General features: G+C 41.9%; 1 protein-coding gene across 2 annotated transcripts in view; it reads left to right on the forward strand.

Moving 5' to 3' along the window:
• The window catches only part of LOC128688629 (endothelin-converting enzyme homolog), a 542,574-nt gene that overhangs the window by 446,699 nt on the left and 80,875 nt on the right, over nucleotides 1-15,000 (forward strand). For both annotated transcript variants that reach the window (XM_053776540.2, XM_053776541.2), the window contains exon 3: nucleotides 2,754-2,842. In XM_053776540.2, coding sequence (XP_053632515.2) covers nucleotides 2,754-2,842 — 89 coding nt within the window. The remainder of the gene's footprint in view (nucleotides 1-2,753; nucleotides 2,843-15,000) is intronic.

A 15,000-nucleotide genomic window follows, 5' to 3' on the forward strand; every position in this document is an offset into this window, starting at 1 on the left:
GTGCTTTCAGCACAATACTATTGTACACGAGAGAAGTGATATTATTTTAATTACTGTGATTAATTTAATTTAATTTAATTTGATAATATACCTCTAGACTTAATAAATTTATTAAATTATAATTTCTCTAGTTAGTAGCCTACCAGTTGTAATCCTGAAGCACTATTGAATCATACTGAATTCTAATGAATAATTGGACCAGGATACTGACTATTTGTTACGAAAACCCAGTAACAGGCTGGATGCTAGAAGGGCAGTCCTTTCTAGTATTACCTGGAGATCTCTAAGCTTTTAGAATCGCGTTTTTTGTAACAACCTGGTTGCAAACCAATCCTCTTAAGATTTTGCACGTTAATAAGAAGGTCGTCAGGTTCAGTTCCTTCAACCTCTCCTCGTAGTGCATTCATTTTAGTTCTGGTATTAACCTGGTTGCAAACCTTTAAACATTTTGTATTTTTTTCACGTGTTTGACCAGGTGTTGGCTCTATGCTGGGCCCACGTACTCAATGATGGCCTAAAATATGTGGTGTATAACATTCTGAGGTATTTATTCAAGTTCCTGAATGCTATTCTGAGATTTGTTAATCCTGCATCACTAAATATAGTAATTACATAAGAGGAGAATTCCAGAGTTAAACTTTTTAACGACTTTAAACTCTTAACAAAGTATTTCTCTTTCAAGTCGCTGATGCTGTACGACTTATGTATATCCCTGGCTGTGTGTCTGCTGTTATGCTGTATTTACTCCCATGTCGTTTTTGACTCCGATATTCGCAGCTTCTCCCCACCCATGCTATACTCCCTGAAGAGAGAAGCTTACGACGACGTTTCGGTCCGACTTGGACCATTGACAAACTCCGATCAATCAAGTCGCGATAGTCGTCGTAAGCTTCTCTCTTTTATGTGCGGGTTATTTGTGTATCGTTCCAGTCACGGTATTGTGCCTTTTTGTTATTTATACTCCCTGTCCAGTTTGCCCTTTTCTCCTCCAGTTCGTGGGACCCACCATCTGTTCGGGTTGCACACGAGAAGCCATTCATTTATCCTCATTTACAGTATGTTGAGGTCTCCAGGGAGTGTTTGTGCACATACTGACTGGTGTTTCCAGTGGGTCGAGATATCACAACTGGTCATCGTTTACTGGTTCTCTAACTGTTCACGGAGTTCTCTGTTCTCAGAGTGAACTGGTGTTTCCTAACACCTCTAGGGCGCCATAGCTTCCTCTCCACTTCCTGCACAATGGCTTTTACAATATTCGCACAATAATAAATCGTAATTAGTCTTCGTTAAATAGTATCGGTATAAATCCCACCTCCAGACAACTGTGTTTGTAATAATGGCGAAGAAATTTAATGTAACATCCCTTATTCTTAATATATTAGTGGAAAGTACTTGAGAGTCTTGTCACAAACAATAATTTGCAATAATTTAAAAGATAAACACAATGAAATATATATTTTTTTTCGATAGTTTCAGAATGATTTTTGCGAAATTAATGCATAAACAAATCTTTGCTTGCCTTATTCGGCAAGAAGAGCGTTGCTATTTAAACCATGAATCGCAAGTTTTACCTATTCGTCACTATATAATATATATATATATATCTTCTCCCCCCCCCACAAGCCCTTACCGAAATTGACAGAAGAATATTATTACGATTGTTGGGTTAAAATTGTGCTGAGGTGACGATACCGGAGGAGCGCCGGTGTTGATTCATCTTTATTCCTCTGTTTATGTCCTGTGTTGCAACTGTACAGTAAGAGAATACTACGAATTGTAAGAGAATATAGTGAATTGTACAGTGATTATACAAATTGTATAGTAAAAGAATATATTGAATTGTACAATAAGATAATACAATGAATTATACAGTAAGAGGATACACTGAAGTGTACAGTGAGGCCTTTTTAGAGTATATTTTATGCGGCCTATGTCACACATACATACATAGGCATGTTCTCCCGACCAGTGAACCAGCTCCTAAGGGTGTAATGAATAGGGGCCCCCTCATTATGCTAGCACCCTAGTTCAACTAGCCAATCACAAAGAAGCCCACCAAAGCTGTGAAGCGATGTGGTACACTCGTGAATCAACCTTAGTAGACTTACCTCCAAGTCTGGTCGATGCCTTTTGCTGGTTTCTCGTTTCTGCCTTAGTTGTCGTGCTACAGCCAGGTGTGCAGGCCGCTAGACTACACCTACATTCCTAACAATGAGATAATACAATGAATTGTACATGAGAGGAATAATGTGAGTGTAGAAGTGTTATTGTCGCTAAGTTGAACGCTTTACTTTCTCCATCTTCTCTCTTCGTTTTTCCTTCCCATTTTCTTTACTTCTTGTTTCCCCTCTTTCTTCACCATCTTTCCTTCACCTGTCATTTTTCCCTTCTCCAACTTTTTCCCGACTTAATATTTTTCCTCACGTTTATTTCCTCACTTTTACTCAGTAAATAATTAATGTACTGATAATATCCTCTAACTCGTGTATACTCACCTTGTTCTGTGACTCATGTTAGTATGATAATAAGATGTTATCTTCGTTATAGAATAAGAAAATATATAACATTTATATTATAATAATAAGATAAAAGGACCCCAATGGAAATAAGTCACTCTGTCTGACTTTTTTTTGTGTTATCCCAGGTTCTCTACACATATGCTGCTATGTATGATAATTCTATGTAACTGTATTTGTGTATACCTGAATAAACTTACTTACTTACTTACTTACTTACTTATTGTGTGTGCACAGGCTGAGACGCTGGCATGAGCGTTTGCTGTATGGTGCTGTGCTCTTCTTGCTGACGCTGTGTTCCAGCCTCCTCACATACATCGTCTTAGGTGAGTACTTACATGTAGCCATACACAGTGTGCACATCTGTACTCACCTATTTGTACTCACCTATTTGTGGTTGCAGGGGTCGAGTCATAGCTCCTGGCCCCGCCTCTTCACTGATTGCTACTAGGTCCTCTCTCTCCCTGCTCCTTGAGCTTTATCATACCTCGCCTTAAAACTAAGTATGGTTCCCGCCTCCACCACATCACTTTCTAGGCTATTCCACGGCTTGACTACTCTATGACTGAAGAAATACTTCCTAACATCCCTTTGATTCATCTGAGTCTTCAACTTCCAATTGTCACCTCTTGTGTCTGTGTCCCATCTCTGGAACATCCTGTCTTTGTCCACCTTGTCTATTCCGCGCAGTATTTTGTATGTCGTTATCATGTCTCCCCAGACCCTCCTGGCCTCCAGTGTCGTCAAACCAATTTCCCTCAACCTTTCTTCGTAGGATAATCCTCGTAGCTCTGGGACTAGTCTTGTTGCAAACCTTTGCACTTTCTCTAATTTCTTGACGTGCTTGACTAGGTGTATGTGTGTGTGTGTGTGTGTGTGTGTGTGTGTGTGTGTGTGTGTGTGTGTGTACCTCGTGAAAGGATGCGGTAACTGAGACACTGCCAGCTTCTCACCACAATTCTTAGCTGTGCTCAACACGGATGATACAACGATACATGTGGATACAATGTGAGGTTGTAAGACCAGAACAACGATACATGGGTGTGTAGTAGTGGCATTAACAAGGGTCACATCACAGTGGGTGTACAAGAGTGGCATTAACAAGGGTCACATCACAGTGGGTGTACAAGAGTGGCATTAACAAGGGTCACATCACAGTGGGTGTACAAGAGTGGCATTAACAAGGGTCACATCACAGTGGGTGTACAAGAGTGGCATTAACAAGGGTCACATCACAGTGGGTGTACAAGAGTGGCATTAACAAGGGTCACATCACAGTGGGTGTACAAGAGTGGCATTAACAAGGGTCACATCACAGTGGGTGTACAAGAGTGGCATTAACAAGGGTCACATCACAGTGGGTGTACAAGAGTGGCATTAACAAGGGTCACATCACAGTGGGTGTACAAGAGTGGCATTAACAAGGGTCACATCACAGTGGGTGTACAAGAGTGGCATTAACAAGGGTCACATCACAGTGGGTGTACAAGAGTGGCATTAACAAGGGTCACATCACAGTGGGTGTACAAGAGTGGCATTAACAAGGATCACATCACAGTGGGTGTACAAGAGTGGCATTAGCAAGAGTCACATCACAGTGGGTGTACAAGAGTGGCATTAAGAAGGGTCACATCACAGTGGGTGTACAAGAGTGGCATTAACAAGGGTCACATCACAGTGGGTGTACAAGACTGGCATTAGCAAGGGTCACATCACAGTCGGTGTACAAGAGTAGCATTAACACGGGTCACATCACAGAGGATGTACAAGAGTGGCATTAATACGGGTCACATCACAGTGGATGTACAAGAGTGGCATTAACAAGGGTCACATCACAGTGGGTGTACAAGAGTGGCATTAACAAGGGTCACATCACAGTGGGTGTACAAGAGTGGCATTAACAAGGGTCACATCACAGTGGGTGTACAAGAGTGGCATTAACACGGGTCACATCACAGTGGGTGTACAAGAGTGGCATTAACAAGGGTCACATCACAGTGGATGTACAAGAGTGGCATTAGCAAGGGTCACATCACAGTGGATGTACAAGAATGGTATTAACAAGGGTCACATCATAGTGGGTGTACAAGAGTGGCATTAACAAGGGTGACATCACAGTGGATGTACAAGCGTGGCATTACCAAGGGTCACATCACAGTGGGTGTACAAGAGTAGCATTAACAAGGGTCACATCACAGTGGGTGTACAAGCGTGGCATTAGCAAGGGTCACATCACAGTGGGTGTACAAGAGTGGCATTAACAAGGGTCACATCACAGTGGGTGCACAAGAATGGTATTAACAAGGGTCACATCACAGTGGGTGTACAAGAGTGCCATTAACAAGGGTCACATCACAGTGGGTGTACAAGAGTGACATTAACAAGGGTCACATCACAGTGGGTGTACAAGAGTGGCATTAACAAGGGTCACATCACAGTGGGTGTACAAGAGTGGCATTAACAAGAGTCACATCACAGTGGGTGTACAAGAGTGGCATTAACAAGGGTCACATCACAGTTGAAGTGCAAGAGTGGCATTAACAAGGGTCACATCACAGTGGGTGTACAAGAGTGGCATTAACAAGGGTCACATCACAGTGGGTGTACAAGAGTGGCATTAACAAGGGTCACATCATAGTGGGTGTTCAAGAGTGGAATTAACAAAGGTCACATCACAGTGGGTGTACAAGAGTGGCATTAACAAGGGTCACATCACAGTGGGTGTACAAGAGTGGCATTAGCAAGGGTCACCTCACAGTGGGCGTACAAGACTGGCATTAACAAGGGTCACATCACAGTGGGCGTACAAGAGTGGCATTAACAAGGGTCACATCACAGTGGGTGTACAAGGGTGGCATTAACAAGGGTCACATCACAGTGGGTGTACAAGGGTGGCATTAACAAGGGTCACATCACAGTGTGTGTACAAGAGTGGCATTAACAAGGGCCACATCACAGTGGGTGTACAAGTGTGGCATTAGCAAAGGTCACATCATAGTGGGTGTACAAGACTGGCATTAACAAGGGTCACATCACAGTGGGTGTACAAGAGTGGCATTAACAAGGGTCACATCACAGTGGGTGTACAAGAGTGGCATTAACAAGGGTCACATCACAGTGGGTGTACAAGACTGGCATTAGCAAAGGTCACATCATAGTGGGTGTACAAGAGTGGCATTAACAAGGATCACATCACAGTGGGTGTACAGGAGTGGCATTAACAAGGATCACATCACAGTGGGTGTACAAGAGTGGCATTAACAAGGGTCACATCACAGTGGGTGTACAAGAGTGGCATGAACAAGGGTCACATCACAGTGGGTGTACAAGACTGACATTAACAAGGGTCACATCACAGTGGGTGTACAAGCGTGGCATTAGCAAGGGTCACATCACAGTTTGTGTACAAGACTGGCATTAGCAAGGTTCACATCACAGTGGGTGTACAAGACTGGCATTAGCAAGGGTCACATCACAGTGGGTGTACAAGAATGGCATTAGGAAGGGTCACATCACAGCGGGTGTACAAGAGTGGGATTAACGAGGGTCACATCACAGTGGGTGTACAAGAGTGGCATTAGCAAGGGTCACATCACAGTGGGTGTACAAGACTGGCATTAACAAGGGTCACATCACAATGGGTGTACAAGACTAGCATTAACAAGGGTCACATCACAGTGGGTGTACAAGAGTGGCATTAGCAAGAGTTACATCACACTGGGTGTACAAGAGTGGCATTAGCAAGAGTCACATCACAGTGGATGTACAAGAGTGGCATTAGCAAGGGTCACATCATAGTGGGTGTACAAGAGTGGCATTAGCAAGGGTCACATCACAGTGGGTGTACAAGAGTGGCATTAACAATGGTCACATCACAGTGGGTGTACAAGAGTGGCATTAACAAGGGTCACATCACAGTGGGTGTAAAAGAGTGGCATTAACAAGGGTCACATCACAGTGGGTGTACAAGAGTGGCATTAACAAGGATCACATCACAGTGGGTGTACAAGAGTGGCATTAACAAGGGTCACATCACAGTGGGTGTACAAGAGTGGCATTAACAAGGGTCACATCACAGTGGGTGTACAAGAGTGGCATTAACAAGGGTCACATCACAGTGGGTGTACAAGAGTGGCATTAACAAGGGTCACATCACAGTGGGTGTACAAGAGTGGCATTAACAAGGGTCACATCACAGTGGGTGTACAAGAGTGGCATTAACAAGGGTCACATCACAGTGGGTGTACAAGAGTGGCATTAACAAGGGTCACATCACAGTGGGTGTACAAGAGTGGCATTAACAAGGGTCACATCACAGTGGGTGTAAAAGAGTGGCATTAACAAGGGTCACATCACAGTGGGTGTACAAGAGTGGCATTAACAAGGATCACATCACAGTGGGTGTACAAGAGTGGCATTAACAAGGGTCACATCACAGTGGGTGTACAAGAGTGGCATTAACAAGGGTCACATCACAGTGGGTGTACAAGAGTGGCATTAACAAGGGTCACATCACAGTGGATGTACAAGAGTGGCATTAACAAGGGTCACATCACAGTGGGTGTACAAGAGTGGCATTAACAAGGGTCACATCACAGTGGGTGTACAAGAGTGGCATTAACAAGGGTCACATCACAGTGGGTGTACAAGAGTGGCATTAACAAGGGTCACATCAGCACAAAACAATGTTTGGTTGTGAACAAGCTACATCACGGGGTGACAGTAATGACGTCTTCAAGCAGCCATCTACGACAAGCTTTGAAAGATCAACACAGACTCGTGCCGACCTGACACCCAACCACAACAGTACAATGTCTTTCTACCTCTGTGTGTTAGAAGTGATCAAGGTCCCAGGACCGAAACGTTTTCTAATAAATATGTTATAGTGTTTGCTTACGTGTCTTTCTAAACCAACTTGTCGGTATTTATTACCAAGGTTTATACCAATGTCTGATACACAGTCATTGTGAAGATACAATGACGTCATCCTTCCCCACAGCCAGTGACGGACTCTAGCTCTTGTCACAATGTCGTTCATGAAGCTGAAATAACCGTAATAAGCGGTTATGACTCTGGAGGTACTGAGGGTCATTGAAAAAGTGGAGCGATGAGTGACTTTTGGTGTGGTAGTAACATTTAGCAATACGCTACATACTTGTCAAACATTCCCTGCAAGTTTTTTTTTTCCAGTGGTGAATTATGTTTCTCTGTTCGACGGGTTGTGGGAGTGGAGAGTGGGGAGAGAGCCTCCTGCTTCACGTCTTCCTGTTCGTTTTTCTTTTCATCATTTCCGTTATTCATTATCATTTCCTCCCCCTTCTTGTCCCTTCAGCTCTCTTCTGTTTTTATAATCCTCTTCCACTTTCTGCCAGATTTCTATTTCCTCTCAGTTCATCTTTCTATCCCCCTGTTTGTCAGTCTGTTCTCAGCCTGTTGTTATTCTCTACACTGTTATCTTAGTTCACGCAACGGCAAGAAAACAGAAGAAATCAATAAACACAAGTCAGCATTATTATGATCATAACGAAGTGCTAAACCCGTAAGGGTCATCCAGCGCTGCACAACAGTCAGCAGATCCATCAAGAGGATTGAAACTTCCACCAAATCCTATCAAGGAAACAGTTTAAAGAGTGTAGAGTGTTGCCAGAACAAGTCCAACTCCATTACTCACAGCATCAACTTAAGTGGAACTGAGTTAGAGTTGCTCTTGGCGCCAGTATTGTGGCCCAAAACTTTGACTCTCCACTGAGCGCCAACTTCTTGTCTGTGCGATTCTGGCGTGAATTTAGCGCGAAGTGGACGTGAGTCTGGCGCGCTCGCTTTGCGAAGCTGAAGTCAAAGTCGTCGTAATTTTGACGTGAATAACTGTAAGATATTAGAGGAAAGTTGTGGTAGTTTGTGACGCGTTGTTAATGAAAGCAACTTTCTCTCTCCACTCACTTGCCTCTCCTTTGCCATTCTCTTCCTCCCTGTCCTCACAACTTTCATCCCCCTCTTTTTTCCTCCTCTCTATCTCCCTCTCTCTTCTCCCAATCTCTTCCTCTCTTTCCCCACTTCTCTTTTTCAACGACCCATTCCTGATGCCTCATCAGTGTTCTGGCTCTAATGAACCACAACACAACACACTGTCCCGAAGCACTCAATACCATGACGCGCACACCAGAAGGTCCCACTCACACCTGATCCTTACCATTCAGGTCTCTCTCTCTCTCTCTCTCTCTCTCTCGCAACCCAACCTTAAAATTATCCAAAGTATAGTGTTTGCTTCATTGACGCTATTAAGCGGTTTGCCTCACTCATCTGATGCTTCACTGGCTCTATTTCACAGTTTATCTCTCGTTTGAGGCTTCAGTGAAGCTAATCGACAGTTTGTACCGCTCACTTGTGACTATTGGCAAGATAGGTTTTTTTTTTTTTTTACTTTCTAAATCTGAATTGAACAACTTGATTCTGGTTCTCTAGTTTTGTCTTCGTTATATTTAGATAGTAACCCGTCCTGCAGCCTGTCTAATATCCTGCAGCCTGTCTAATATCCTGCAGCCTGTCTGATATTCTGCAGCCTGTCCTGTAATCCCTCCTGTAAGCTAAACAGTGCAGTATGCAACATTGCACTCTCGCTTTTGTTGCATTAGGTGAAGCACAAAACCTGCGTGGATCATTCAGTGCAAGCAGAAGTGGAGGCTCGACCCTCCGTCCGCCAGAAAAACTACAGTCTTATACCGTATACTATTATATACCCCTGGGCGAAACAGAGTATGAGGGAAAGGTGATTGCAGTATTGCGTACAGTTACTGTATTGAGTACAACCACAACATTATTTACAGTTTGACTTATTAAAATACCAGGCAAAATTACAGTTATTAAAGCGTCGTCCATTATGACAGTCGTTAATATATTGTGTATCGACTGAGCATAGTGTAGGTTAATTGTGTAAGTTGGGCTCAGCATTCTAAGTACGTGTTGCTGACTCTCCTCAGCACAGGTGAGGTCACTAGAGATGCAACACGGAAAGTCCTTCCTGTCCGAGGACCTTTGAGAGACGATCAACAACGACCTGAATGACTAGAGACCAGGACGCGATTGGCGGACGCAGGATCGAGCTTATATATTTTTTTGCACTTCAGAAAGAACAATACACCATGACTTTAGAGCTCTCAGTAGTTGAAGCTTCTAGTCACTCCAGTTCAGATTTATTTGGTTCTCTAACAATGCCGTTGTGTTTCAATCCATTTTGTGAGGATGCGGGTCACTTTGTGGTGATGGCTGGTGAGGATTCTTATTGTACACAGCTGCCAAACAAGCCCTCTGCGTTCACTGTGTTGCTCAATGCAATCCCTCTTTGCTCTCGTTCTTGTAGCTGACATATTTAACTCAAAACTCAGTATGACATGTCCGCACTATGGTCCAAAAGATCCAGGAGTGGTTAGCCTGCATCCACACTCGGCATAAAGATGTGTAGGTCTGTTAGTGCCCAAACTGTACACTGGTGTCTCAGAAAGTGAAAGGACATACTAAGCTGGAGGTTTCTCTAACAAGTTTTCTCTATAGCAATCGTCTGTCTTACAGTGACTTTGTGGGCGACGTAAATACTGTAAGATATGGAAAGAAAAAGGCATAATACAATCACTGGAACAATACACGAATAATCCGCACATAGAAACTTACGACCACTTCTCGGTCCGGCTTGGACCATTTACAAAGTCAGACCGAAACATCGTCTTAATCCCCCCCTCCCTCTCTCTCTCCTTCCTATATACGGGTTATTTGTATACTGTAGATATGTCTCTGAGAAGTAGCAGGCTCTCTCTGGGCTGTAGAGACAAGCAGCAAGTTAGGTGGAGTGCGTCAGGACGTGAGCGTTTGACCTTCCTTCTTCAAAGGAATCTTCACTTTGAGACGAATCTCGAGTTTCGTTTACAACTAGAGAACATCTCATCCGATTGGCTTCAGAATTTCAGCGCAAGTGCACTCTAACACGAAGCACGTTCATACAACGCCTGGGATACACGGGTTCCCTCTGCCCAGTTTTATATGCAGATAGGACACACTTGTTGACAGGAACGACGCCACCTGAATGTGGTACCAATTTTAATTGTCTGATAGCGACTTAGGCATTTTTACTTTCGACATAGTTTTTTTTTCATAATTCCCAGGGTTCCTGTTGAGACTCCAATGAACTTTCAGGGAAGTATTTTTAACTTGCGCTGATTGTTTAAACTTGGTGTGAGAGTATTACTGTTGTATGTTTAGTGTGAGAGTATTACTGTTGAATGTTTAGTGTGAGAGTATTACTGTTGTATGTTAAGTGTGAGAGTATTACTGTTGAATGTTTAGTGTGAGAGTATTACTGTTGTATGTTAAGTGTGAGAGTATTACTGTTGAATGTTTAGTGTGAGAGTATTACTGTTGTATGTTTAGTGTGAGAGTATTACTGTTGTATGTTAAGTGTAAGAGTATTACTGTTGGATGTTTAGTGAGAGAGTATTACTGTTGGATGTTAAGTGTAAAAGTATTACTGTTGTATGTTAAGTGTGAGAGTATTACTGTAGGATGTTTAGTATGAGAGTATTACTGTTGGATGTTTAGTGAGAAAGTATTACTGTTGGATGTTTAGTGTGAGAGTATTACTGTTGGATGTTTAATGTGAGAGTATTACTGTTGGATGTTTAGTGTGAGAGTATGACTGTTGGATGTTTAGTGAGAGCATTACTGTTGAATGTTTAGTGTGAGAGTATTACTGTTGGATGTTTAGTGTGAGAGTATTACTGTTGAATGTTTAGTGTGAGAGTATTACTGTTGGATGTTTAGTGAGAGAGTATTACTGTTGAATGTTTAGTGTGAGAGTATTACTGTTGAATGTTTAGTGTGAGAGTATTACTGTTGGATGTTTAGTGTGAGAGTATTACTGTTGAATGTTTAGTGTGAGAGTATTACTGTTGAATGTTTAGTGTGAGAGTATTACTGTTGGATGTTTAGTGAGAGATTATTACTGTTGGATGTTTAGTGAGAGATTATTACTGTTGGATGTTTAGTGTGAGAGTATTACTGTTGGACGTTTAGTGAGAAAGTATTACTGTTGGATGTTTAGTGAGAGAGTATTACTGTTGGATTTTTAGTGTGAGAGTATTACTGTTGGATGTTTAGTGAGAAAGTATTACTGCTGGATGTTTAGTGAGAGATTATTACTGTTGGATGTTTAGTGTGAGAGTATTACTGTTGGATGTTTAGTGAGAAAGTATTACTGTTGGATGTTTAGTGAGAAAGTATTACTGTTGGATGTTTAGTGCGAGAGTATTACTGTTGGATGTTTAGTGCGAGAGTATTACTGTTGTATGTTTAGTGTGAGAGTATTACTGTTGAATGTTTAGTGTGAGAGTATTACTGTTGTATGTTTAGTGCGAGAGTATTACTGTTGGATGTTTAGTGCGAGAGTATTACTGTTGGATGTTTAGTGCGAGAGTATTACTGTTGTATGTTTAGTGTAAGAGTATTACTGTTGTATGTTTAGTGTGAGAGTATTACTGTTGTATGTTTAGTGCGAGAGTATTACTGTTGGATGTTTAGTGCGAGAGTATTACTGTTGTATGTTTAGTGCGAGAGTATTACTGTTGTATGTTTAGTGTGAGAGTATTACTGTTGAATGTTTAGTGTGAGAGTATTACTGTTGTATGTTTAGTGCGAGAGTATTACTGTTGGATGTTTAGTGCGAGAGTATTACTGTTGTATGTTTAGTGCGAGAGTATTACTGTTGTATGTTTAGTGTGAGAGTATTACTGTTGTATGTTTAGTGTGAGAGTATTACTGTTGAATGTTTAGTGCGAGAGTATTACTGTTGAATGTTTAGTGTGAGAGTATTACTGTTGAATGTTTAGTGCGAGAGTATTACTGTTGTATGTTTAGTGTGAGAGTATTACTGTTGAATGTTTAGTGTGAGAGTATTACTGTTGAATGTTTAGTGTGAGAGTATTACTGTTGTATGTTTAGTGTGAGAGTATTACCGTTGTATGTTTAGTGTGAGAGTATTACTGTTGAATGTTTAGTGTGAGAGTATTACTGTTGTATGTTAAGTGTGAGAGTATTACTGTTGTATGTTTAGTGTGAGAGTATTACCGTTGTATGTTTAGTGTGAGAGTATTACTGTTGAATGTTTAGTGTGAGAGTATTACTGTTGAATGTTTAGTGTGAGAGTATTACTGTTGAATGTTAAGTGTGAGAGTATTACTGTTGTATGTTAAGTGTAAGAGTATTACTGTAGGATGTTTAGTATGAGAGTATTACTGTTGGATGTTAAGTGTGAAAGTATTACTGTTGTATGTTAAGTGTGAGAGTATTACTGTTGTATGTTAAGTGTAAGAGTATTACTGTTGTATGTTAAGTGTAAGAGTATTACTGTAGGATGTTTAGTATGAGAGTATTACTGTTGGATGTTTAGTGAGAAAGTATTACTGTTGGATGTTTAGTGAGAAAGTATTACTGTTGGATGTTTAATGTGAGAGTATTACTGTTGGATGTTTAATGTGAGAGTATTACTGTTGGATGTTTAGTGAGAAAGTATTACTGTTGGATGTTTAGTTAGAAAGTATTACTGTTGAATGTTTAGTGTGAGAGTATTACTGTTGGATGCTTAGTGAGAGATTATTACTGTTGGATGTTTAGTGAGAAAGTATTACTGTTGGATGTTTAGTGAGAGAGTATTACTGTTGGATGTTTAGTGAGAGATTATTACTGTTGGATGTTTAGTGTGAGAGTATTACTGTTGGATGTTTAGTGAGAAAGTATTACTGTTGGATGTTTAGTGAGAGAGTATTACTGTTGGATGTTTAGTGTGAGAGTATTACTGTTGGATGTTTAGTGAGAAAGTATTACTGTTGGATGTTTAGTGAGAGAGTATTACTGTTGGATGTTTAGTGTGAGAGTATTACTGTTGGATGTTTAGTGAGAAAGTATTACTGTTGGATGTTTAGTGAGAGATTATTACTGTTGGATGTTTAGTGTGAGAGTATTACTGTTGGATGTTTAGTGAGAAAGTATTACTGTTGGATGTTTAGTGTGAGAGTATTACTGTTGGATGTTTAGTGAGAAAGTATTACTGTTGGATGTTTAGTGAGAAAGTATTACTGTTGGATGTTTAGTGAGAGAGTATTTCTCGTACTGTCAAATTACACTTCAGACTTCATCAGTAGTTACCCAGCTACGTTGCATATGCAGTGTTCAAATTGCATCCTCAAGAATGATTGTTGCTTTCTTGCAATGCTTGATGTGAGAAAGTAGGCCACGCTCTCGCACAGGAAGTGTTCAAGATAGTTCCTGAGCAATGATTGTTACAATCCATTGTACAAGAATGTAGGTCACGCTGTTTGTATTGTACTGTTAAAGATGCTTCTGCAAGCATGTGTGTACAATCTCCTGTGTTGTTACACTGTGACACCCCCCAGTGTTGTTACACTGTGACACCCTCCAATGTTACACTGTGACACCCCCCAGTGTTGTTACACTGTGACACCCCCCAGTGTTGTTACACTGTGACACCCCCCAGTGTTGTTACACTGTGACACCCCCCAGTGTTGTTACACTGTGACACCCCCCAGTGTTGTTACACTGTGACACCCCCAGTGTTGTTACACTGTGACACCCTCCAGTGTTGTTACACTGTGACACCCTCCAGTGTTGTTACACTGTGACACCCTCCAGTGTTGTTACACTGTGACACCCTCCAGTGTTGTTACACTGTGACACCCCCAGTGTTGTTACACTGTGACACCCTCCAGTGTTGTTACACTGTGACACTCTCCAGTGTTGTTACACTGTGACACCCTCCAGTGTTGTTACACTGTGACACCCCCTAGTGTTACACTGTGACACCCTCCAGTGTTGTTACACTGTGACACCATCCAGTGTTGTTACACTGTGACACCCTGAAGTGTTGTTACACTGTGACACCCTCCAGTGTTGTTACACTGTGACACCCTCCAGTGTTGTTACACTGTGACACCCTCCAGTGTTGTTACACTGTGACACCCTCCAGTGTTGTTACACTGTGACACCCTCCAGTGTTGTTACACTGTGACACCCTCCAGTGTTGTTACACTGTGACACCCTCTAGTGTTGTTACACTGTGACACCCTCCAGTGTTGTTACACTGTGACACCCTCCAGTGTTGTTACACTGTGACACGCTCCAGTGTTGTTACACTGTGACACCCTCCAGTGTTGTTACACTGTGACACCCTTCAGTGTTGTTACACTGTGACACCCTCCAGTGTTGTTACACTGTGACACCCTCCAGTGTTGTTACACTGTGACACCCCCCAGTGTTGTTACACTGTGACACCCTCCAGTGTTGTTACACTGTGACACCCTCCAGTGTTGTTACACTGTGACACCCTCCAGTGTTGTTACACTGTGACACCCTCCAGTGTTGTTACACTGTGACACCATCCAGTGTTGTTACACTGTGACACCCTCCAGTGTTGTTACACTGTGAC

Source organism: Cherax quadricarinatus, chromosome 13 (genome assembly GCF_038502225.1).
Source record: "Cherax quadricarinatus isolate ZL_2023a chromosome 13, ASM3850222v1, whole genome shotgun sequence".
In the NCBI taxonomy this organism is placed as follows: domain Eukaryota; kingdom Metazoa; phylum Arthropoda; class Malacostraca; order Decapoda; family Parastacidae; genus Cherax; species Cherax quadricarinatus.